The 26301-nt window shown below is 33.9% G+C and overlaps 1 protein-coding gene across 1 annotated transcript; it reads right to left on the bottom strand.

Annotated features, from left to right (window-relative positions):
• Positions 1 to 1130: 1130 nt before the first annotated feature.
• On the bottom strand, positions 1131 to 23497 carry Smp_123420 (aryl hydrocarbon receptor nuclear translocator homolog (darnt), putative; the record flags this gene model as incomplete). The annotated part of the gene is made up of 11 exons (XM_018791526.1): positions 23454 to 23497; positions 23329 to 23382; positions 23212 to 23295; positions 23019 to 23176; positions 19617 to 19696; positions 18605 to 18697; positions 16440 to 16791; positions 5141 to 5395; positions 3475 to 3628; positions 2766 to 3313; positions 1131 to 1681 (listed from the first exon to the last, which is right to left on the bottom strand). The coding sequence occupies exons 1-11, from the start codon at positions 23459 to 23461 to the stop codon at positions 1131 to 1133; spliced, it is 2337 nt and encodes a 778-aa protein (XP_018645300.1). The 5' UTR covers positions 23462 to 23497.
• Positions 23498 to 26301: the final 2804 nt, after the last annotated feature.

The following is a 26301-nucleotide window of genomic DNA, read 5'->3' as shown; positions in this document are numbered from 1 at the left end:
AGTTATAGTGTAGTTAAAATGTGTAGACAGATAACGGCGTGTATTTTGATTCTTTAAAATGCTCTACATCCAGCACACCGGACTTTGAGATCCGTATCGGTTTTACATATTATACTTTTAAACTCCTCACTTACACTTTAGTAATGATAAGACAGAGTCCTTACTAAATGTGATCTATAGATCCCTATGTTCAGACGACCACTGCTCTGAATGCCAGATACTTGAAAGAGACTGTTATTAACGATTGAATGTCTTGAATAAGATTCCTTTGTAATTTGTTTACAATGCGAACCAAGGGATAATCATACGTAAAAGTCAGGGGTGGGGATCTAGTTACGTCACTCAGGAGTCTCGAGTAACAGAAATGTGGATGAATTACAGTTGAGTCGCATATAAAAATTTAAATGCGTACCGTAAAATTGAAATACTTAGCATTAAAGAACCAATAGCTGAACGAAGAATGATAATGTCTCGTAAAAAGTACTGTCTACGCTACTCAATCTGTTGAAGTTCATTTTAATTAACTTGTTAACGATGTGCATAATATCATTCTCAGTTACTTCCATATCTCTGTTCCATCACATGTGGTATTTTATGAAAATATTCTCCACAACATTAAACGATATTTTTGCGACAGAGATCACTAGACATTAACTGCACACGTACAAAAAAAGTAATATATTGCAAATGTGCTTTTAAATACCATAGTTATGACAACTAGTGTACATTAGTTTACAGTTTGTTTCTATTTATAAATGAAGTAGTACCATTAATTAACAAAGAAAAAGATATTTAAAAATGCTGAAATTGTAGAGCAATTAAGTATATATAATCTTTAAAGCATAGCATAATTCCTTTTAAGCTCATGAAATAATTAAGAAGACATGTACACAATGACATCAGGAAACGATTAACCTGATTAGATAAAAAAAAGACCAGCAAAAGTAAGCAATAACAGTATTAACTATTAAGATAGATATGCATAAAAAATCAATATGAAAGAAAATTACAGAGAATTCAAGCATACACTCCAAATAAACTATACAACAGTTGTTTTTAAGTGGAATGATAGTATTTGCACAACATTCCCAGGGACAAAATACAATTCACTTCGAATAGTGTTTTTTAAGCTATTGTACAGTGTATTTGAAATAATCATAACTCGGTTGCTGCAGAGGGTTTTGTTGTATACAGTTATTCGTTTCATTATTGACTTGCAATATGTGGGGCTGAGGGTATACAAAATCGCTGGTGGATAAATCATCTTGCGTGTGGTTATTTGCAACGGGTTGATGATAAATATCTGATGGTATAGAGGAAGACTCCGAAGTGGATATGGAACTGGAAGGTAGTGAAGGATCATACCATCCATGAAACGCAGAAGTAGGATGATCAGTAATTGGTTGTTGATATGTCCTGGAATCTGAGGTAATATCAATACTTGGTAAGTATGTTTCATGATTACCAAATGGTCGGTTTATATTGAGATATGACATGGTATGTGGTGACATATTTTCCGTAATATCACAACCACAATCACCTACTGAATCTGACGGCATAAAGCAGATAGCTGATGGGCGTGTTAATCCACTTTCAGATGTTTGAACTATGCAGTCACCTGTGTTCAGGTTAGACGCTTGAAAAGCACAGTTAACATCAAGAGGGTTATTGCGTTTGTGATCTGTAAATATAAATTTGGATGTTTCTCATCAAGTACAAAGATATGTAAGCAATAAATAAATACTGAACGATAAGAACGTAGATTTTAATAACAACTTGCAAGTATTTTCTTAGTTCAGTGTGTTGAATAAGATGTGAGTGAAACTAGTGGACACTTAATTGTGATAGCAACGATATTTAACAGGACAGTTTTCTAAATATTGATAAGATAAAGTGGGACAACAGCAACAATATGAGTCATGAATTATCTGTCTTAAACATGAAAATCACATTTGGCTACATGTCTGCATTGAATTGAAAAAACAGCAGTAGCTTGTTTTATAACGGTGCTTTGTTCTACGACAACTTTCTGTGCAAGTATAATTATTAATAATACTTTTCATATTGGTACACAATATAGTCTGCAATTTTATGCCGCATTAGTCTATGTGACTCTTCTGTAGTTATCACAAGAGAATAAATGCCATAGCATAAAAGTGGGTCAATGTCTCGGAAAAGTATCAAGAAGTTGAAAATTAAATATAACTAATAAGAAGTCAAACATATCTTTTAATTAACAGCAAGTAAAGCTTCCCCAACATATCTGATTACTTTCTAGAAGTGGTATTTCCTTATAAATTTATCACACTTTAGTCAAAGAGTTTAATCATGATTCAGTTTTGTTGTTAGTCATTTCACATTACTGTACGTTTGATAAGTCTTATTCAACTGGCAGTTTATATAAAAAAAGAGAACAAAAGCCAGTTTTGATTGATTTCATACCACATTGATAAACAGTGTTTCGATATGATTATGAGAATAGATTTCAGTGTTATGAGGAAGGGACCGGGAGAAAATGAATAGAAAGGGTCACAAGCTATCATGAAATATTTATTATCTTGTATTATGGATTTACTTTGAGTTAAAAGCTTAACATTGGACACTAAAGAATAGTGTCTTATTTTCGTGCATTTGTATAACAAAATAAACTTCGAAGGAATTAAAACGAAAACTTGGATTATTGCTAAGGGTCTATACTACCTTAATTAAATTGCAACTAATGCTCAATTGGAGATATATAACAGAATACGTAACATGAAACTCACCAAAATTATTTAGCACCTGGACATCACTTGTTGGAAAATCTGTACCGTAATTGTTTGGGATAGATGATAAATAGTCACCAGATACTGGATCTGTATGGTGTTGAATATTAGCATGCTCTTGATTTGATTGCGGTATTAATTGTGTATTAGAGCATGACAAACTATGTAGTGAGCTAGGTTTGTTCAAGGATGAATCTATCTGACCGGAAAATGGATATGATTGATGATCAAGATCCGAGGGTAGATTAATCTCAGTGGTACTTGGTTGTATTGCGAATCCTGGGTCAAAGTGATCTGTATTTTCATTTGTATGTCTCCAGTAATCAGACAAATGTGATTCTTTTGCCTGGTTAACTGGATGAATATAAGTCGAAGATTTAGGGTTCGGTTGGATTGGTGTTGTATTAATATGATCACGTACTACTGAACAATTAGCGTGAGTAACATGGGATGTTCTCTCAAAGAAATCTACCTTAGTTTGACCATAAGTGTTGTTTTCCGTATAAGTAGTATTTGGATTTGAACCTGAAGTCTCACTTTCGAAAGCTCTGAAATGGAATACAGTTAATTGAATACAACACAAAAATAAGTAGATATTCGTAGCATCCCAGTTGGTAAAACAAGGAATTCAATGAAATGATAAACAGTGGATTTTTTCATGGTATACCATACAATCTACTGTCTTACATTTAACTAAGAGTATACTTACTTTATGGAACTTGTCGTACAAATGACATATTCTACCTCCTCACTGTAAGGATTCACAAACGCTGTTAAATGACACTTAACGAACAGCAATTCAGTAAATAACTTGGAACGCATATGTACCATGATTGTGAATGACTGGCCTTTGAGCTTCCAAGCTAATCGAAAGAACAAAAACATACTTTTATGTAGTTCATAATAAGAATTATGACAAAGAATAATAATATTCCTAATGCAAATGTGACATGGTTTGAAGTAACAGCGAATACTCTGACATTTCGAGCGAGAATACGCATTTTCCTCGAAAACACGTATTACAAGAAAGATTGATATGATCGGGACCACAGAAAGTTTAAAATTATATCTGAATACACCGAATTGTCATCCGATTACAGTGATTACAAATTACATAATAGTCATCAAACAGAATAATCGTCATTTAGATACAAAGTCGCAGAGAAATAATACAATTGAATGGTATGCTGAATAAAATTCAAGTACATGAAGAATTACAATGGAGTAATTGAAATAAATTAATGTTGTACTGCGCAAAAATTAAACTGAATGAAAATTACATTAGAGTCAATACATAATCTGTATTAATTATTTGAATATTCATATTGATGTTTAATATTGCAACTGATCAGTCACTTTTCATGCATGTTCAGTCGATGAGTCCCAAGTAGGAGACGCGAGTCCTGGATCCCGGTGCTACCCATTATTCATCCCTGCTTATCAACACATAATCTCTTACTTTATTTCTTCCTGCTAAAATATATTTAAGGATGTAACATCCTTAACATGACAAGACGTTTTTTATAGTCTTCGACTTGAAGTTTGGAAAGACAATTTGCTAGAAAAAAGGTATTGAGTAAAGCAAATTAGGGGTAACTGAACTTTTCTTCAAAGGTAGTAATAGCCATAAGGGCTGCTTGTAAATAATAGTCACCAAAAAGAAAACCAAAGGAAACAGTGAATGAATATGCACTGAAATATATTGTTTTAAGTGGGTAGCAATTCAAAAAATTATTTTTAAATCACTCTAAACTATTATTTACATGAAAATTTCCAGACCTTAATTCGTGAGAATAGTTCATAAATGACAACTATAGATATCTTTTTCAAACTAAGAAGGAAATAAACCTTCAGCTCCTAAGATTTAGAAATAGATCCCACGTGCAGGATCGTAGATACGCACTGCTGAGAAGTACCACACAGTAAGACGAAGCGGCCATCCAGTGCTTCAAGGTTTTCAATGGTGGTCTAACACTGAACGATCTATGATCGCAATTAATAAGATTTGATTGGATAAAGATATAATAGAATTTAGCCCAAGTGCTTAGAAGTAATACATTGAAATCACTAGTCCATATGAGTAAACTTCATCAGTTCATGACGGTTCATTTATTTTATTGAGAACTTCTATTCCAGTATCCTTTGGAAGTTAATGTTTTTACATACTCATGCATAATGAAGTTATTATTAGAACTTTTATTCTCAATCTTTTTATCACTTCTTTTGCTTGCTGAGTTTTTCTTGTTATCTTTCTCCTCAAACAATAAACAATGTGTATCATTGTATTATGTTGTCTTGATTATAAAGTTCTGGAAAAATCGAGGTAAATAAGCTGATGATTTATTATATAGACACTATAAAAGAAATACAATTACCTTTGTCAAAAACTTCTTGAAAACTAATCTTGTCTCTAGAAGAAGGTAGAAGATTTCCAAAGGCTTGCCCAAGGACTTCATTTGTTTCTAAACCAAGAACGTTTTGAACTCTTTGATCGCAAAATGTGATAAGTGTATCTGCTGAATGACGTGTAAGGAATTCATTGAAACGATGAGGATAAAGGTCAACGGCTTCTGGTTTGTTGACTAACTGTAAACGACCTAAAGCTATTAAACACTGAGGTATATGAACATCTGAACAATTATTTGTATCAGAGCGACTTAGGTGATTATTATCGGAGATTGGAGGATTAAATTCACTTTCTTCTGAGATGAGACCATCTGAAATAAAATAGTCATAAACCCAATATTTTATGTAACATATATATATATATATATATATATATAACACAAATTATAATCTACTGTTAAGTGATATGCTGGTAAAAGTGTTAAACATTATCTATTCAAATACTTTTATCCCTCCATGAGTTGGATAATTCCTGTTGAAGCATACATGTTCAGAAGAAAAAAGGGTTAATATAACATGGAATTTGCAGAAAAATCAGTAATAAATAACGACTGTCCAACTAGTATTAATTTAATTGAGAAAAATAATTTTCTGTACGTTAGAAGGGTCAATTCGCCAAAAAGACACGTGTTTATTATTTTAGAAAAATGAATTTTCCATGAATTTAGTTCTGTGTGGAAACTACTTCATAATATGCTAAGAAAAAGAGATACATTAATTACTGAGATGGATTATACAAATGCTTTCACTAAGTGTTGGAAAACTACGGCAAAGAATAGAGAGACAAAAAGAGCTGGACAACTGTTTAGTTCTGGTCTAGATATTGTAATGCACAATAAGTGAGCACAGCTGAAAAGCGCTAGAAACGGAAACTAACTAGTTTTGGAGTATTCTAAGGTTCCCAGTTTTTTTCTGGGAGTTTAATCCCAGATGAAAACTATTTTTAAAAGAAATGCGTTTTTTGCAGAAATTGCTGTGAAATGTTAACAAACCGTAACGACGATATAAAAAGTACCCGTTACTATATGCATAAGGTGTAATACTCTTAGAAATGTATTGGCCAATACAAGATCAGGAACTAAACTTGTTTATCAGAGACTTTTATTTTGAAGAAATCAGAATAAACATAAGTGCGTCTTTTAAATGGGATCATCTGGGCTACCTGTTCCTGCTATCTAGATATTTCAGCGACTTATCTAATTTCGTTTGTTTTCATACATCATTATAGCTATTAATCGCATAACCTATTCAGGTGCGTTTATGAAAAGTGTACAAACTTTCGTTGTTCCAGGCCCAATCAGAGATACCGTAGTTGTTGGCAATATGCAGCGAAAAGAATGTACATTATTTAGATGTCGATTGACTGAACTGATAACTTCTAACTGGTGATCACTCAATATTTGTCATCAGGATCGACCAAGAAGTAAGAAACGGAATCTTGTTGAAATACATTGTGCTGAGAATTCTATATTGTACCAAAGATATAATATTGAATAAAGCTAATAATAATAATAATCACTTGTTATCTGGCTGGTTTCATTACAAACACAGGTTTATACTCATCTGTACCCTGTGCGAATTCCATAATGAAAAACCTATCCTTCCAAAAGTAAACACTTAGTGTCCAATTACCTTACAACAGTTTTATGTAGATTAATTAGGTGGACGATAGTTGACTGTCACTACAACTGTTTCTGAAATCAGAGTACATTGTCACCCACCTAGCAAAAGCTTCAGACCAATTCAGTATACCAAATCATACCACTATGGCACGAATTGTCAACTATAATTTATCAGTGGTAATAGCGAAAATTAACTCTGCCTGAAGCCCATCTAGGGTTACTGTACATCCCAAGTCAAGGTAAAGGGGTAGATTTGGGCATAGGGTTAGCAGTTACATCTCGTAAAAAAGAAACTGACCAAAAAACCATCGAATTCATCTGTTTCTCGAAATAAAATCCCTTGATTGATTTCAGAATCCTTTTGTGTGAATCACGAGCGAATTTCACAGCGTTCCCAAAAATTAGTAACTAATTATAAGTTAACACAGAAAACCAGAACCAACATACTGTTAACTACTATCTGGGTTAACAAATACTGTTATTAGTGGCGACACCAAGTATATATACAAAAAAAGTAAGAGAATGAATGGTATAAACATTAACAGACAAGTGTAACTTAACGTGCGAAAAATGTGATTAAAGGATGCATTCAAGTTAGGGAGGCAAACAACATGGTTAGTCCAGATTAGATTTTAAGTGTTGAACTCTACTGGGCATTCGACTATTGTTAATTAAATTATAAAAACGGCTCCAAGATTTATTTATACTTGCAGTGATTCTGTAATCTTACCAAAATGGATAATGGAATCGCAACTAGACGTTGCCATACAGATAATAATTTAGGACGTATACATTGAACAGCCTATTCAATTGTAACAAATATATAAATGGTGGTTAACAAACACTTCGCTTCTACCAGAAGTTTGTGCTGATGATGTCGTTCAGAAGAACGATGAAAGCTCCACGACCAAACCATCCAGCTCAGAGAACAAAACTCCATCACAAACAAATAGTTTACAAGTGTTGATTTATATTTTAAAAGTAAATACAACTGAATAAAATTACTTATGAACCATTAACTCATTTATAAAAACTTGAGGTGAACAAAGAATCAGTGAACTTAGATTTTCAACAAATTTAATAAGTATAACATAAAAGTATTTCAAAGTTATCTGTTTGAATGAATATAAAAACGTTAAGTTTAGGGAAAAGACAAAAGAAGAACAGGAAAGTATGTAAACATCCGTTTAGAATAGAGAAATTATTTTTTATCTTGTATGTAAGATTGCAATACAATACAAAACTATAAATACAGTAAATACGTAAATGTTAAGATTAAGCATACTAATAAAACTACTCTTCACACTGATGCTTTTTGCTTTTAATTTATTACAAGCACATATTACGAGTGTCTTGAATGATCCCAGGGTAGCTACAAACTAACTAGATCACTCATAGTATATATATAATATCAGTATGATGATGTTAGACCACGTCATACACATTAATGTTACTTTGTTAGATTTGGTTTTCTTATAGAAACTAAACGCATTAAGTACTTTCACAACTTATTATCTACCCACATCTGATGAATCTGTGGTCCAAATACGACTTATAGAAAGGAATTCTACTGAATATCGGTGGAAGAAACAGCGTTTTTCAGTTTGATGATGAAAGTCTGCTGAAAAAGAGTCAAATGGTAATCCCATCTCAATGTAAATACATAAGAAGCAGATTATTTTTGTCGGAGCAAAATTTATGGAGAAAAATATCATCTATTGATATCAATCTCTTTTCAGACACATTAAAGTCAGCCAATGAGTCCATGAAATCAAGTGTTAGAACTGCTGATCTGGTTTCTGATTACTTCTAGGATTTCTTCCAACTATTTGGCAATCGCATGGTATGAGGAGTTATTTATATCCAACATAGAGGAAAAAACATCTTCCTCATCTACCATCTTGATGCCTCACAATCATGCAGCAGCAGAATCTTATTGTCTTAGACGTTCGTAAAGGTTACTCTTGACAATTTATTCACGTTGTTAGGATTCTCGTCAAATCTTGCTGATTGATCCAATGTATTCTTTCTAGTTATATCTTTGAAAATTTATCTGCGTCTGTTGATATGTAAAATAATTTACAAATATAATTCCTAAGAATTATAAGAACAAAACTGGGACCTTAATCTGGATGAAACGACAATAAATAATGATACTTGAAAATTCATTCAGTCAAGAATTGTGTGTTCCTTTGTAAGAAATTCCCTCGAGATACTCTTATATTAGGATTTTGTCGGTAACAAATAACAATGATTAATTTGAGTTGTCTAAAATTTTTGTTAGACAGCAGCTGAGTCAGATGTCTGGCTGATAGGACATCCAAACAGGGTTTTTGTGTAAAGTTCACCAACTTTTGTTAAATTGTTGCAGAATGTTGGGACTAGAAATAATATTTGTATCTAAAAGACAGATAATATAGTACTAAAATAACTAAAAAATAGTTGAGTAGTCTTCTGTAGGGATTCAACTCCTCCTATTTTGGACTTTTAATTAGTCCTAGAGTCATGTTCTTAGAGTGTCTCTTCATAACAGTACTGACTAATTTTTCAAATTTTCTGCATTTATCTTCAGATAATCTGTACGATACTTATGCACTAAATGAGATATTATACTCAATTTTCTGTGAACTCAATTTTATTATGTTAATGTAATTCAAAGAACGAAGATTTGGATGGTTGTGATTTCAACGGGATATTTTCTGAACTAGGCTAAACTGCAAAACTATGGTTATTTTGATGTTAAAAGGTAACAATCAAATTATTCTATTTAGCATTCAAGTTAATTATTCAGCAACTAGTAGATATGGGTGTAGATTCAAAATTTTTAAGAAAAAAAAGGTTACCCTTATAAAATGTTTCCAAAATATATAAACTATTTTTTGTAAAACCTAAGGCCATCATCTTTATAGACTCATACTTGAATAGAGCTTCTTTAAACAATGTTTTTTTTAAACGAATAGTTTGACGAGAAATACTACTTATTTAAGTGGTTAGACAATCCATAGAATTTAGTAAAACTAGATTTAAAATGTAATTCAGGATTAGAAGAATGGAATGATAATTAAGATCATCTATTGTGTCATTGAATAAAAACAAAGAGAAGTGAGAGAAGGAAATTTTCTTTTCGATGAAATCATTTACTTAAGCTGTATATTTCTATTTATGGTTGTAAGGTAAGAAAAGGTTAGAAAAGATTGCATCATATATACCATACAACTATAAATATGAATGAACAGCTTAAGTAAATGACTTCTGTACACATAAATTAGGATGGAATGTACGAATTCCTATGGCTTCTGCTATATGAAGGAGACGGAAACGAACTCCGTTGGGAAATAATGGAGGTATACGATAGATCACTTGAAATGATTTAGATTTATCTACAATATGACCACTATCAATTAGATGTGCCAAGATAGAACTGCTTATTGTTTTTATCTGGCTCTTCCCACTACCAACTTATACTTTTAACTATTATGCTTGGTGACGTATTCTATTTCATTGTGATTATTGACTCAAATAGCCTTGATTGGTCTAAGATTTTCGTATAAATATTCATGTATATTAGAGTAAAGCCCGATGACGATCTGATTGAAGACAATTGTTTGCTTACATGTGTTGTTCTAATTTTCACAATGGGAATCTTTAATATTGTAAATGACTTCATCGAGAAGAAAGTTTTCTTCTCTGAATTCTCTTTATTTTTATTCAAGAACAGAATGAGTAGATTAATAACACAACCTACTAAAACATACACACACACACACTAAAGGATTAGTACATGCGTTAAATGCAGGGAAAAAAATATTAAAATAGACGCAATTCAATCATTTTAAGTTAGAAAACCATAGAAACAAACAAGCAAAAAAAATATTTAAAAAACTATCATTTCACATTATATCATTCCGAAAACAATCTTAAAAATAGTTGAAACAATCAGAAAAGTTTATTGATGTGAAATAGTTAATTATAAACAAAATGCTCAGAATGCTCAATTCTATACTTACCAATAAACTGATAACAAAGAACACATTAATATACTGCTCTATAAATACATTAAAATTTGAAAAAAACAACAACAACATCAGGATGTCTTTTGTTATGATTTAAAACAGAAATAATAGTCAACAAATAGGAATAATATATTTGTAAAATCTCATCGAAATATTTCCTTGAAAAAGCTTGGACCAGATTGTCAGGTGAAACGTTGGCTTTACTTTAAATTCATTCGCTGAGATTTTACAAATATATTATTCCTATTTTAATGTCTTACATCAACTCGGCACCCAAATACTGTGAAACTATTCGCTCTCATTTAGACAAAAGTTCTTATAGAAATAATAGTCACTAATTAGGTAAATTTAATGTTTAATAGTTATAAATTTATGAAGAGCGTATATAGAATGTGTAGACAATAAACTAATATAACAGACATCTAATATGGAAAGAAAAACCTTCCTATATTAATTTTTTCCCCATACACTAGTTAGGCCATATTTCATTGAGGATTTTATGGCAAAGTTCAGTCTAAATAGTTCAATAACAAGATACAAAGTATTAGAACGATATGATATATTAACGTAACACATTTCGAACAATTTGATCATATATATACTTGTTAAGAACATTTATATATGTAAAATAATGACCAACTAGACAAATAGGGAGATATGAGTAGAACAAAGACAATAAGGAGTAATACATGACCTTTATTGTTCACATATAAATGCCATAAAAAGTAAATGAGTGATGAGATTGATCGAAATATATTACATGGTTTTCAGAATCTTCATCTCACTGAATTATCTAAATTTATCAAAGGAATAAACTGTTTGAGGTTCAGTTCACCCAAATACAATGAAATAAATATATGCCATATTTCATCGATGATAATAATTCGTATGTTAGAAAAAAAAAGATCGTGGACGCCTACTCCTTAAGACTACCATGCTAGGACAAAACAGCTTTTCATGTGCTTCCAGGTTGTCAATATTTGTACAACTTTGCTCGGCTCATGATTTCAATAGAAAAAGTCATATATTTATATGTGAATTGCCATTGATTTTAAGAATTGCTGCGAACTGTCCAAGTGGTGACTAATCAATTAAGCAATGTTTTAAATAAACATAATAATAATAAGTCACTTTGTAGGATGAAGTGACAAAATTATGTACAAAATATAAGTCATTTGAAACATAAGTGATCGTAGGACTGTTGGTGATGTAACTCTTGAAGTACGGTTTTTAGCAGAAAATTATGTATTGATTATAAATGTGATTTTCACTCGTATTAATTCCAAAATAAGTAAAACAACTCACTGAAAAAAGGTTCATTTGTCTTAATGACCCTTTCATGATAACCTATAACCTTACATAAGGCATAATATACTAAATACCCTGACATAGTTTTTCTTGTACTGATGATAATGAGTAATCAGAAATTTCTTTCATGTGTCTAGCTAACATTCTTAGTTGACATAAGAAGCTAAAAAAACAGAAAATTTAAGTAGTCACCACTAATTTTCCTCAAGATCTAAGAGCAACATTTACATTTATTTATCAAAATATACTGTGGTTCAGTTTGATACCGAATGAGAACTCTAATTTTTAAGTAATGCTATTGAAAACTTTTTATCTGAACACTCGTGATCAAATCAAATCATAGAAAGGAATTAAGCCTAGGTCACCTTACTATGTGTCATATGAATTTAGTCACCGTTTATTTAGTATTTGATTTTGGCGTATGAATAAATCGGTAGAAAGTAAAAGGTAGTAGAACGAAAACATAAAATAAGTTCAGAAAGTTTTCAACGTTCCGCATGAATTTTGTAAAGAGGTATGGGTTATTTCATAATTGTAGTCAGTTACTAAAGACTATTTAATAATGAATGCAGTGGTGTGGAAGGACTCATTCTTTATTTTTTCCTAGACGCCATGTACTTGTTTCATTCTCCATCTATTCTTATCTACACTTCGATCGTTGAGAAAATATCTTCATTACATTAGACTTGAAGTGTTCTAAATCGGACGAATGCAAGTTTGTTCGTAATCATCAGCGAGAGAGTACGAATAAATATCATCCCGAGTTCTTGACAAGAAAAGCAGATGAGAGGACTTACTTCCAGGTGAAATGGATGTCAAAGACGAAAATATACGAAGCGAAGAGGAATAATATAGAAAAAGAATTATGGCTATCACTAAACTGAAGAAATGGACGAAGATTGAGAATGGATCTTACTGCGCTATTGAGACAGTTTTCTCGACATGTTACCCAACAGCTCCAAACATTGATTATCAGTATTTTGCTACACGAGATCAGAAAAACAGAACCCACTGGTACGGTTCAAATCAGCAGTCCATGGCTTTACAGACTGATGTTGTTCTATTCCGTTCGCTTACAACTTATTCCCAACCTGCCTTATTGTTAGCCACTACTGCACCTCGGGGTAAGTCGTAGGCATGCATAGCACGTCCTCTAATAACCTTAGTTGATGAAGGTTTATAAAGATGAATAACTGACTTGGATATTTTACCTAGTACCACACACCCAACCACAGGATTCCACACCTTGCTGTTCTGACATACGCGAGGAGTCGTTTGAAGATACCTATAACCAAATACAAATAGCATGTGAATGTCAACCATCTGGACAGGCCATGCTTCCTAACCGTTGATTAATATATAGTAGACTGATGTGGAATTTATATTCAGCACTGGTTGGAAGATGAATATTTTAATGTAACATAGGTGGCGCAAGTTGAAAAAAGCCAGGAGAGCTTTTTGTATCCGTGTCAATTATCACTCACCAACTTACCGGAATTTCCAACGTGGGTGAAGTGGTCAACGCACTTAACTACTTCATTCCCTTTGACCAAAATAAGCATTGATGTAGACAAGTCCAAAAGCATCATTTTACATTCAGAAGAGAAGAAATACATCCCAAACAGTTTTACATTGTCTGTAAGTTGTTCCGAAAACTGAATTTTTTTTAGCCATTTCACTAAACAACGATATGTCGTATGCGCACTCTATTTGGGACATGTCCTACCTTATTTTTACGAATTATCTTACCTATTAACGAGTGTACGCCGAATGAGGAAAATTTCAACGAAAATTAAATTGGTGTAAATTATCTATGCAAAATACGTTTCAAGTATATGAACAAAATAACAATCGTTTACAATCCAATTAAACATGTTTTCAACTTTTAAAATTGGTCGTAAATGCAAAAGTCAATATATTTTCCATAATATTTAGATTGCAATAAACCAGTATTCTAATGAAAAAAATCATTAAATGAATGCATTAAGCTAAGCATGTTTTATAATATGAGAGAACTAATTACATTCACCAGACGATACTGTGCCTAGAGATGTAGCTTATCGAAATTAATCATCTACAAGAGTACTGTAAGGAGATTGATTATGAATACCGTGATCTTGAGTGATGTTAGAAGTATGAGGGCAGTTATCACTTTTTAGTTGCCCACACCGTGGAACGGTTCTTCTGGAGATACCTGAAAATAAAATTGGGTTAGGGGTGATCTTAGTGACCTGAGAGCGTGACCACAGTGCCAGGGCAACTGCTTGAAGTCAGTCACACACGATCATTTTGTGAGTAGTTTTCGTGTTAGCTCTGTACTTGTTGAGACGTTATTGCCGGAGACCGATATCCGTGGGGTAAGGCGAGCTGTGCAATTTTAAGGTCGACCTTTTCTAACCCCACCCCTCCTTGTGGGAAGGCAGCAGCGCTGTTATGCTGGTTGTCTGGAGGAAATACCTTACTGCCGTCACGGCTCTGTACAGTCAGCAGTACGACTTCGCCTTCGGACCTTGGGTTTGCTGCTTTTAGTCTTACCGCTCTTCAACCGGCCTGTCTGGCATGGTAGGACCCTGAGGAACGATTGTTCCAACCAGTAGAGCTCGATTGGTTCATCACGATAGGCAAGCCCGCCCACCACGTCAAGGTAGCAGTAACGGTCGGGTCATCTACAAGATAATTTAAATGTTTCATTTTAGTGTGATTCATTTGTCAATTAGCGATCTATGTATCTGAATTCAAGCCACGATTTTTTTAAGAGTCAGTGATACTACCCGTCTGTGCAAACTGGCTTAGGGGTGGAGCACGGTTTGCGATTGATACTTCATGGTTGAAAACTGTTTTTTAACAACCAAGCGACTGCTGCTCCACGTTTTACTACACGACAATAGTGTCACTTGGGCTATGTACGCGTGAGCACGAGAAAACGTCTCAGATCATTGAAACAGACGAATTGTAAAATAAGTTTTATGGCTTACATTCAACAAAGCGATTAAATGAAACTGAACCCCATGTGAATAGATGTAAAATAGAAGGAAAATAAGGAACCTTTAATGATGAATCAGATAAAAATTAAGTCTTATCACGTATAATTATAATTAAAAACCTACCAAATAGAGGGTATGCTTGAGATCCTATAACCTGACCACTAACTTGGACATTATTCGGAGTGGGGTCAATTGTAGGATTGTATGGTTTCACAAAACCGGTCACATGAACAACAGCATAAGAACATTGACCACTTGATGATATTCCGAAAGTATGTCGATAACGTAAACGTGCCCGAGCTGTTAATCCTAAAGAACTTACAACTCCAGAATCCGATTGCATAGCACACTGGATAGCTGAACCTAGGCGCATTCGACAAATGAAACCACGACGTGAGCTCATATTTCCTCGTAAGTGAGCTAAGAATAACAAAAGCAAAAAAATAGTACATTTGATTATAGATGTAAAACCAAACACGATAAAGCACTTTCGAATGACCGCACTATAGATAGAATGTCATCAGGTTCATTTATTCCTTTACTATCATTTTTCACAGGTACGTAAAAACTAATTCGGGATATATTTAAACTGTTTGCATATTTAAAAATAGTTCAGATTAAATTAAATAACTTCATTGCTTCAATATTTAATAAGTATTTAACTCATGTTGTACCATCATATCAATAACCGAGTTTTAACTGCACATAAAACCTTGTTTACAAATGTCGATATCAGAAAACTGACCAACTGATTACAGAATTGATTATTCTCAATTGAGAAACATATGACAAATAATATAGTTGGAAGTTATTTTATAAATGAACAAATACTTTTATAGATTACCAACCAGCTAATAAATTTAGCAAGAGAAAATCAATTCATTATCTGTATCGTAAGTTTATCGATGAGACGGAAATCAAGTGGAAGTATCTCTGTTTTATTTAGAACGCTTTCATTCACAATACGTAAATCTGAAAACAAGATATCTCGGACTTAATTAATGTCTGAATACAAGTAAGTAGGATGTCACAATCAGGAAAGACAGGATAAAGTATTTTACTTCATCTATATATAAATGTAATATGTGGTGGGATGCTTTACCCGAAATCCGCCAACAGTCAAACGATGGGAAAAACTTTTGTAGACTTGTGATTCTCACTATTTTTGATGAACACATTACAATTTTCACTGTAAAAAATCTGTTCTTATTTTTTGTTGAATATTAGGTATTAGACATAAGAAACACGCTTTAGCATGATGAAAAATTTGATCCCAGATAATTTATAGCTTATAAATATCTGAATGTAACGTACATTGATGACCTTCCTTTTTTAATGTACCAGATTTTAAATCTAGTATACGCCCAGGAACAGGTGACGAACAAATATTATTAGTCAAATTTGCTGGAGAATTATGGCGTTGGGAAGCGCATATATGGGTAGATACCAGATCAGATACTGATGTAGGGGAGAGATCAGATGCGACAGGACCCATTTTAAGATCTGATCCAGCGGTTTGTTTGGTTAGATTGGTCGAATTACTATTCGATAAAGTAGATAATGAAGCTTGACCTGTGAGACCTAAAATACTAGCACCTTGTGACGGTAATATAGATCCAGTAAGTTGTTCACATATTTTCTCTGCATCATCCGGGTGACATAACTCGTATAGCGTATGCTGATACCATTCTGACTAGAACGTTAAAAACAATGATATAAAATATAAAATTACTGATAACAAATAGTTTAGATTATTCTAATTACAAATATGTAGTAAAAACAAAGAAGGCTACAGAGAATGAGTACCGATACGAGTTGGAAAAATAAAACATCTTAAACACTTCAAACTTTATGGAGTGAGGGCAGGTCTATAAAAATCAACTACCCTCGATGGCTGCACCAATATCGATAGGTTCTCGAGATTTGATCGATATAAACATAATTTAAAAACAATTCGTCCACCCACAATTTAATGCTTTCGATAATGCAATAACAGTGTATTAACCAGACCTAAGAATCGTACTTTTTAGAGTAATAAATTCAAGTTACTTCGGAGACTTTATTAAAAATCATACTACAAGTATATTCGCCTAGGAAACGGTTTTAAATAAAACCCAATACTGATCACTTATTGTATTTGTTTATGAATTCCAAGTGGATTTTTTTTAACTTCGACTATTTTGCCAACTAGTTGTTAGAGATTATGTTGAGTGTGTGATTTAGTAAATTATTTTTGCTGGTTGTGATATTTTTGTTTTTACGACATTAGCAGATTGTTTTACCATGCTAAATGTCATCTGTAATTTGTTATACAGCCCAAAAATATCAATTTTATGGTGAACCCACGAAACTACTCCTTAACACTGTCACCACAATACTCTTGACTCAGTAAACAACTACGAATTGAAAAGAGCTTAGTCTTCAACTCTATGATAATGACAATCAGTTGTGAACCAATTAGATTCAAGTTTATTCAGTTTTGTATTAATTACCAACTTAAAGGAAAGCAATATTAAAATAGGACTTCATATGCTTCATTTAATTTAGTTATTTGGTTTTAGTGTGGAATAAGTTTAAATCTGTCCACCTGTCCTTATTCTTTTTCCTTGAATTGAGTCGTGCACATATGTGTGCATCTGAAATAGAAGAATTGTGTTAGGCTAGTTCAGGGAAGAACCCCATCATGCTAATAGTCACCATTAGTTATTAGTGTCATTTAAGGGCAAGCAGGTTTTCTTTTTTCACATCAATAGTTAAACTGGAGTCATAACACTATCAGTCTACATATTTATGGAAGGAGCCTTGGGTAGTGACTTACGAACGAGCCTTGAAGACATAATTGATTATTAAAATTATTTCCCACAACAATAACACCCCAAAAAATGAAATTTACCCAAACTATTATTAAGTTATTTATTAAATCACACCAAATAATTCTATAGACACATGTACTATTCCTAATGGAATAATCTTTGATAACAGAAGGAAATAAATCCACCCAGTGTTTATTCTGCTTGGTCTGCTTAAATCGATAATGAAACACTGACATGAGAAATAAAACCTATTTAGTACCATACATTATACTTACAGGTTAATATATGACCGATAAACATGAAGTTTAATATGAAAGCTGTTTCTTAACTTTCAACTTTAAAACAGGTAATCCGTGACTGAGTGACAATCTATTGAAGTTTTGTAAGCGACAATAGCTAATTTTTGCTAGTGCTTTTTTCTGAGTTGAATAGTTAGATTGTGAAACTTTCATCAAAACTACAAATTGTCACCACTAATTAGGCTGTTTGCCCTGTAACCATAGCATAAAGATATAGATTTTATATTTAAAGGTGTTCCTTAGCTATTAATAGCTTTGGTTCATGAACCTGGTCTGCCGCAAATACTTTCAGTCGCTGCACTCATGATAAGTACAAAGAAAATTGATGAATAATCTTTTTGTATAGTATTAATTGTATATATACTTTGGCATACAGAATTATGGAACTACGTACCTGAGTTTGATTGAGCACGGATGTTACACTGTCAGATACATAGATGATTCTTCCAGTATCACATTGACAAACAAAAAGAAATCCATCCGCAGCCTTAGAAAAAGACGTAATTAAAATGGACCATCATATAATGCATAACTAATAAATACGTAGGCTGCACTTATAACAACATACATTTTCATAATTTTATATGCAGTATATGATAGAACAGATAAATCATCGGAAAACCAGTACAACACATTACTTAACTTGTTTATTAGAAATACAATGGTGAGATTCGGAGCACTTTTGGTCAAACAATGTTGTATTAAGTATGTTATAACTGAAAACCCCTTAGGTGAGGACAGGACATAGACACCTTCCAAATAAGCAATCGACAATGTTCAATTTATCTCATCATTGAAATCTGTCCTAGTAACCTCTAAAATTAAGTACTGAGAGCTCGCTAGTACATGTTGCCCCATTTGAGTCTTAGAAACACCCACCTTTTATAAATACGAAGTTTCCATTTAAGAAGGAAGTCTTATTTTTTAACTTCTATATAATTTTAAATAATCAGATGATGAAATCCACTGAGTTTACTCCACCAAAATCCATATAGGCAATAATCAAACTTCCTAATCAGGTTCGAATTTCAATGGCGGGTGGGTAAACTACAGAACTAATAATTATTATTTTCCATTCTTTTGATGATTTATTTGCGCTCATTTTAAAACCACAGCAATAAACAAAAAAAGCGATGGGGCTTTTAAGTAATCAATCTTTTATACGTAAAATGAGTGGGGTATTAATACCGTCCTCACAATTTCTTAGTAAGTTCGATTTTCTCGTGAATTTTCACGGGGTTTTTGTGTCACTAACTTGTTTCATGTTTTAAAATGATTGGTTATAAGCAGATGACACTAACTACAATGCTGATACACTTTTCATTTTCTTAAAAGGATAAAAATATTGTGAAAAATATAAAGGTTTTATTTTGGATAACTGGTTATCTATTTTTATAAAAACTCACTTCCAAAACCAAATGCTTGAGTTCTTGATCCGAAAGGAATGAAGGTTTGTATGATCCATCAGATGTTGTACTTCCAGTTCCTAGAATGGACGAAATCTTTAGGACATCAAGTAGGAAGTTATTTTAAAAAAATACAACTCTTGATTGTGTCTATTAGCTATCACTTCAGCAAAATGAAATATTGTGGCTTAACATCCAAATGATGTTCGTTTGTTAGTCTATGAGGTATTAGGTAGGGGAATAGAGACTTAAGAAACAATTCGGCTATCTTAATATAAAATGAAGCAAAATTAACATACACGACATATATATTTCCAAACATCACACCCTCAAAGGGATGTCTGATGTAGAAGTATTTATTTTATTTAAACACATAAATATTAGCACAAAAAGCACCAGATAAATATGCGCCTCACAAATCTCATTTGATTTGTGTGAGGGCTGTGATACTGCCCAGGTGCCCACACTGAAGCAGGTGGTTTTCTTAGGGGGCCACACCCCGAGCCTTTGACCTAAAGGTCTGATCCACAAGGCAGTGGAGCATCGTAAGGAGATGCAGTCCCATGGTAGCCGGTGACCAACAGTTGGTTCATACGCCATTCGTTCCATCAGGATACTGGAGCCCATGTGCACCATTGGTTTGGAGTCAGGGTTTTCCAACTCCCCTAGGTGGACTCGCCTTGTTCACCAACCCGGTTAAAGCGCCGGACATTCGCTCTTCGTCCTCTCACTTTCGTAAACAACACCCCCGCCACGAGAAGGCAGTGAGTAGGACTTCCCTGGCAGAGGCTATATATTCGCGTGGCCATGTGAGAGCATCTCGAGAGGGAGAGCGGACTCTCCCCACTCTCAGCCATACCAGGGCATTTGGGGGCGATGTAGAAGTAAGAAGAAAGCCTAAGATGGTAAAACCAAAACGTGGCATCAGTCCATGACGTTGTCGAATGTTGGAGTGAGCTGTGTCGGCAGGCGTAAACCATCTGGTTGGATTCCGCGCAATTACTACAACCAATGGTTGGAGACGAAATTTGACATGGCTTAGAATAGTTCAATATGACACAGATCCATTCACCATATATCTTCCCTTAGATCCTGAGTTTTAGAACGATCTCATACTTTTTCCCTCCACGAATACTTATCTCTTTCTCGAGTCATATTCTTGATGCCGAAACATTCTGTTACCATCGGTGTTGTAATTATTTCTAATATTTTGGCATCTTGATGTGCTTTATCGTTGCAACTTGGACCGATGCAGATATGTGCCAGATTCACTGTTGATTATGTCTGGCAGATCATGCATGATTAGTTGGTAGAAGTTTAAGTGGTTAGACTGATCCCGACGGGTTTCAGTCATTACGTACCTAACGCACAAGTGAAGACGTTAAGCCTCTTAGATTCTATTAAAAGACCATTACCAATGATCTCATCTTACAAAATACTCATTAAATATCTCGATAATTGTGAGCAGCTAGATTAGATACTTGTGTTTTAATCGACCACGTAAACACGATGTACAGTTCACAACCAAAAACTAACACACTATAGCACGGACAATATACTTCTAAAACAAAAGCGTTGAACTTATTAACACACTTGACAACATTTTGCATTGATACCATTTGTAAAAATTATGTTTGAAATAATCTAAGCGATTGAAATTTAAATAATTCCAACGTTTCGTCTAGCAAACTGTTCTACATAGTATAGGTTTGATTTGAGTGGTAAACGTTATATTTTCTTTGATAATTTTCATTTCGATTATTACTCTGGAGAAGCTCAGACAAGTTTACTGGACGAAACGCTGGGATTGTTTTAATTGAAATCGCTGAGATTACTTCAAATATAATTTACACAGAGTAATATCTTCTTCATACTCCGCATCCAATTCCTGTTAAACTATTTTGTTCAAATACTAACAAATATCTGTACAGGTTTCACGTTGACGGTTCAGATTTTTTGTGGACTACATTGCGTGCCTGTAAGGCGAACCAACGGGCAAAAAGACAAAAAAACGGAGGATATGATACGAATGTATACCACTAACTATAAAAGATTCCCACTATTCATAAATCTGTCACGTTCTGCAGTGTACAGGAAAAACAATGAACATAAGTATGACACCAGTACATAAGTAAGAGAGATCTCAGTGGCAAAACAGGAACGTCATATTAAGTTACAGTCGACCACCAGTCTGCAATATCTGCCATGATTTACAAATATCGCAAAAGTGGAAGTCTAACCAATGCATCAGCGACTTAAGACTACCTCTTTCATAAATTCTTTCAAACTAGTTTTAGCCTCTTTTGTACAAACCTGTTAAGTGAATGATGGGTTTTCGTGTACCGCTTAATAGTTGATATTAACCGAAACTTCTGAATCCCAAGCTATGATCCCAAAAAGTCAAGTACTACTACAAGTACAAGTATTTAAACGTAGTTATTAATTAGATTCCCTTCGAGTTTCAGTATCTATACTTTTAACACCATTTTGTTGTCATCATTAGTAAAATTTCATCATTCTAGTATGGAGTACAAAGACTCACAATTGCACACCAATCAATTACAGCAAAATGAAGATACCAAGCAAAAATTTCCTTTGCCCAAGTCACTACCCAACATATATACGGCGGAAGTGGAAATAACGAAATAGTAGAAATTAAAAAAATACGCATGAATGGTACAATGAAAGACCGAAAATTCAGAACATAGCCAAGACAGAGATGGATGAACATTATAAGTGAAGATCTAGGACAAGATACAGTGACTCAAATGAGAACATCAACAACACTGGGGTATCTTTTTCGTATTTTCACAGCAGCTTCAGCAAAATTAGGTTTGACGACGGACATTGAGCCTGAACGAACCACACATGATATTTATCCGTCTGTTATTGGATTGCATAGGATTGTATGAATATAGAAAAACGCTTAAATCCACAATGACTAGAAGAACATTTAGTGCTGTTATAAGACAATTTTGAGGATGCTTTTTAGAGATATACAGCTGAACGATGATGATGAGAATAAGAATTTTCAGCTTCAGTTTTCTTTAGCCTACTGATGAAGCATCAAAAAGAACTTGAGTTATCAGTGGCTGGAGAGTATATTCCTAAGGAGCTAAACTTCTAAACGATACATTTAATACCGAGTAGAACGTAAAAAAATGCCAAACACATACCAAAAAAGACCCAGACACTAGTTAATTTGACAATAAATGGTAAAAGTTAAACAAATCTTAGCCATTCAATTAGCTAATGAAAGAATGAAAAAAACGTTGCTATAAACTGAAGCTTGAGGAAACAAGAGCAGCGAAAACGGAAGTGTGTCGTGGAATAAAGCTAACGACACCTTAAATTCTATCATACTATTCTGGATTACAATGGTAAAATCTATTTAAACGGTACCTCGTATCGATTTCATGTGGCTCACAGCCATCCTCAAAATAGTAAGTTTGTCAGGCTTTCTTGCGAGCGAACTGCAAGTTGGTACCATTTCACACAATTCGTTTATATAGGCAGTCATTTTGTTACGTCTTCGTCGTTCTATTTCACAGTGACTTTCCCTAGAAAATCCGAGTGACATAAAGTATCGACTTACCTAGCATACCTCTCTTTGTCTTGCTGATGATCGCCTCCATCGTGTTTACAGGCAGACAGTCTAGAACTCGTCACTTCAAACATACTAAAGAAGTCAATACAAAAATGTGAGGCATACTCTCTTTCGCTCCCACCATCACTATCTCGAGAGAAGTCTGTGAGGTTCTCAACCCTAAATAAAAAAACATGTTGTCACAAAAGCAAAAATAAAAACATTATCCTCATTAACTGATGACCACTTACATATCCATCTTATCAATGAAGGCTCGAATAAATCATATTTCCAGACGAAACAACCGATGAGTAGCGCAGCCAATATTCACGGGTCCCGCCTAATATGTATACATCCCTTAAAACCACATTTCAGAAGATCGATTGAGGAATAAACGGAATCAGTTTGTAGCAAGTTTTCAAGTCCGAATAAAGCAAGCCACTAGCGTACTCAAGTGAAAGACGAAATAATAGAGGAATTTAGTATTTAAAGCAAAGGTGATGTGCAGGAACCATGATATAATGTTAAGTTTTTGGAATAAGAACTCAATCTGCCAAATGACCTTGAATTACAAAATCTAGTCATTCTTAATTGGGGAAAATATCTCCTCAATTCAAATCGATATAATGGATGCTAAGTCTCGCTGTCTCTTATAACTCCAATTCTTAAATTATTTCACTGGGTTTTAGAGCATTTCATATCATAGAAAAGCCTTACCGCTGAGGGGGAAATGTACACCTTTTTGCCTATTGCTGATTTTCGACTTCGAAGTAGGAGTTACATATTTGACCTGGCCAGTTTATAGGACCTAACCACGTGATGAGTTAATCATGGTGATCAATGTTTTCGCAAGTTTTCATGCCCAGGTTATTAATTTAATTGAGTATTGACGACTGATAATAATAATGTCAATAAAAATGTAATTGACCGAACCCTTAGAATGCAGAATACTAGATGACACTCATTGCTAGTTTTAGGAGCTAAAATGGAATGACTGGTCTTTACATAGGCCTTATTTACTGATCACCAACGAGCGAACAGTTGACAAGACCTATTGATCATTTCCAGAACGTTATACTCTGTAATTAACAGTTGAGTTGTTAGGAGGACCGCTACTGGTCAAGTTATAATGAGTAGTCTGAATTATAATGCTGACTCTAATGCAGCTTTTCCAGTTCACAGTGATGTCAATAAAGTCAAACCGGCGGTTTCACGGGTGACCAAACGAAGAACAACAGTGTCAATGTTCGAAAACATCGTGCGGTTTCATTGGCGTCGAAATAAAGGACCCCACGAAAGTGGTTAGCCCGTCTTCGAACTAAACACACCCTACAAATCTGCGCAGACGGTGAACATCTCGAACTCTACGTGTCCGGTAAATGAACTAAGTGGTCGACTTAATCGATGAGCAACTCAAATGACACAATCTCTAATGTAACGCATACATTGAAGCAAGTACAGCAGTAATATAGACTTGTTCAAATGGCATTATCTTGTTGATACTTTGTCCTCATGTCAACTTTTCTCATTCATCCATCCGGCGGATTGTTCCATTATGATTCAAATAGTTATCATGGTCTCATTATCACAATAATGTGACGTTATCATCTAACATGGAATTATTATTTTGTTCGTGATGGCATTAAATTAGAACATTTTTGCAATCATTTCACTTACCAAACAAATTATAATTTTATGAACACTCAATGTTATGACATTTGAAACTCTCTGGACCATATTTTTTACTCAACAACATAAAATTTTCCTGCTTTAAGTGAGTTCCTTTCCTTTTTTTTTGTCCATGTCATTTTTGGCCTATTATTACACTCATTCACTTGATAGAAGTCATTTTTTATGTTATTATACCATGCATTTATCATTCCGATATTGCCTCTTATTATGTCTGTGTATGCCTTTACTAGCTGATTGGTAACGATTACATTCATCTTATCTATTTGACCACATGCATAACCGTATCCTGCATCATTCACTACCCATAAATGTGATTCAATTACTGCAATTACTATTCTGTCCCGTCGCATTGTATCCCAGAACACAGATTTTATTGCTGGTCTCTGAAAAATACACTCTCGTTCATCACGCCCAAGACAGTCCCACTTCCTGTCATCGATAATCATATGTCTTGGTATTGTTATCATGACTTAGTACGGCTTTGTAACAAACGAGGTCGAGCGCATGTCCCTCGAGCCACGAAAACCACTCTAGACTTCACTACCAAAAAGGGATACGACTCCCCTTATCTCGTCTCCTAGTCACTATCATGTTCCTTTGATCATTCTACTAATACATATTTAGCGATAGCTCGATGCATCTGTCACAACGCAAACGACAACGTACCCCAACATCGCATTTTATGATTACTCCTAATTGCAGCACAGCAATGAATATCATTCATCAATTCAGTTATCATTTCATGGCCTGATTATTCTTAGCCTACGAACAAGAACTCTATGGATATAAAGTCGAATCCAAACATCGCTAAAAGACGCTATTTACTCTATAGAAGCTCATCAGAACATCTTTATATTTTACTATTCTTAATCCCTATATTCTGTCGGTATCATAGCACAATTTCGGTTACATTCTATCCTACTTATCTTGACGATTTATTTCATTGTCATACCTATAAACGATTATTACTGTTTTCACAATATTTCGAGTTGCTTATACGAACATGTTATTTTATCATCCAGACAGACACAACATATACATGTGTTAACTTTTTTATACGCTTATTAATTTGACCATAATCGCATGCTAACATTCCCATTTTTGCCCGCACCATTACGATGTTCACATCTTCTTTCGCATAAGTATGACACTGTCTCCTCACGCGACACTGTACATTATCAGGTATACTACATTTCCCCCCTATTTATTAACGCTATTCACATACCACATCAGTGTTATTTTCGAAAACAGACATTTTTTTAAAGCATGCTATCTTCCACAAGGGGGCTGTAAAGTGTCGATAACTATGTTAAGCCCATATACTTCATTCTAGCTTCTGGACAACGCAAATTATCCATTCTACTTGACCAACGTTTTGACCGTGTTGTATATTCACTTATCAACCCT

Source organism: Schistosoma mansoni (assembly GCF_000237925.1).
Source record: "Schistosoma mansoni, WGS project CABG00000000 data, chromosome 2 unplaced supercontig 0171, strain Puerto Rico, whole genome shotgun sequence".
NCBI lineage: Eukaryota > Metazoa > Platyhelminthes > Trematoda > Strigeidida > Schistosomatidae > Schistosoma > Schistosoma mansoni.
Note: the sequence above shows the minus strand (reverse complement) of the source record. Positions and strands in the feature narration are given on the sequence as shown.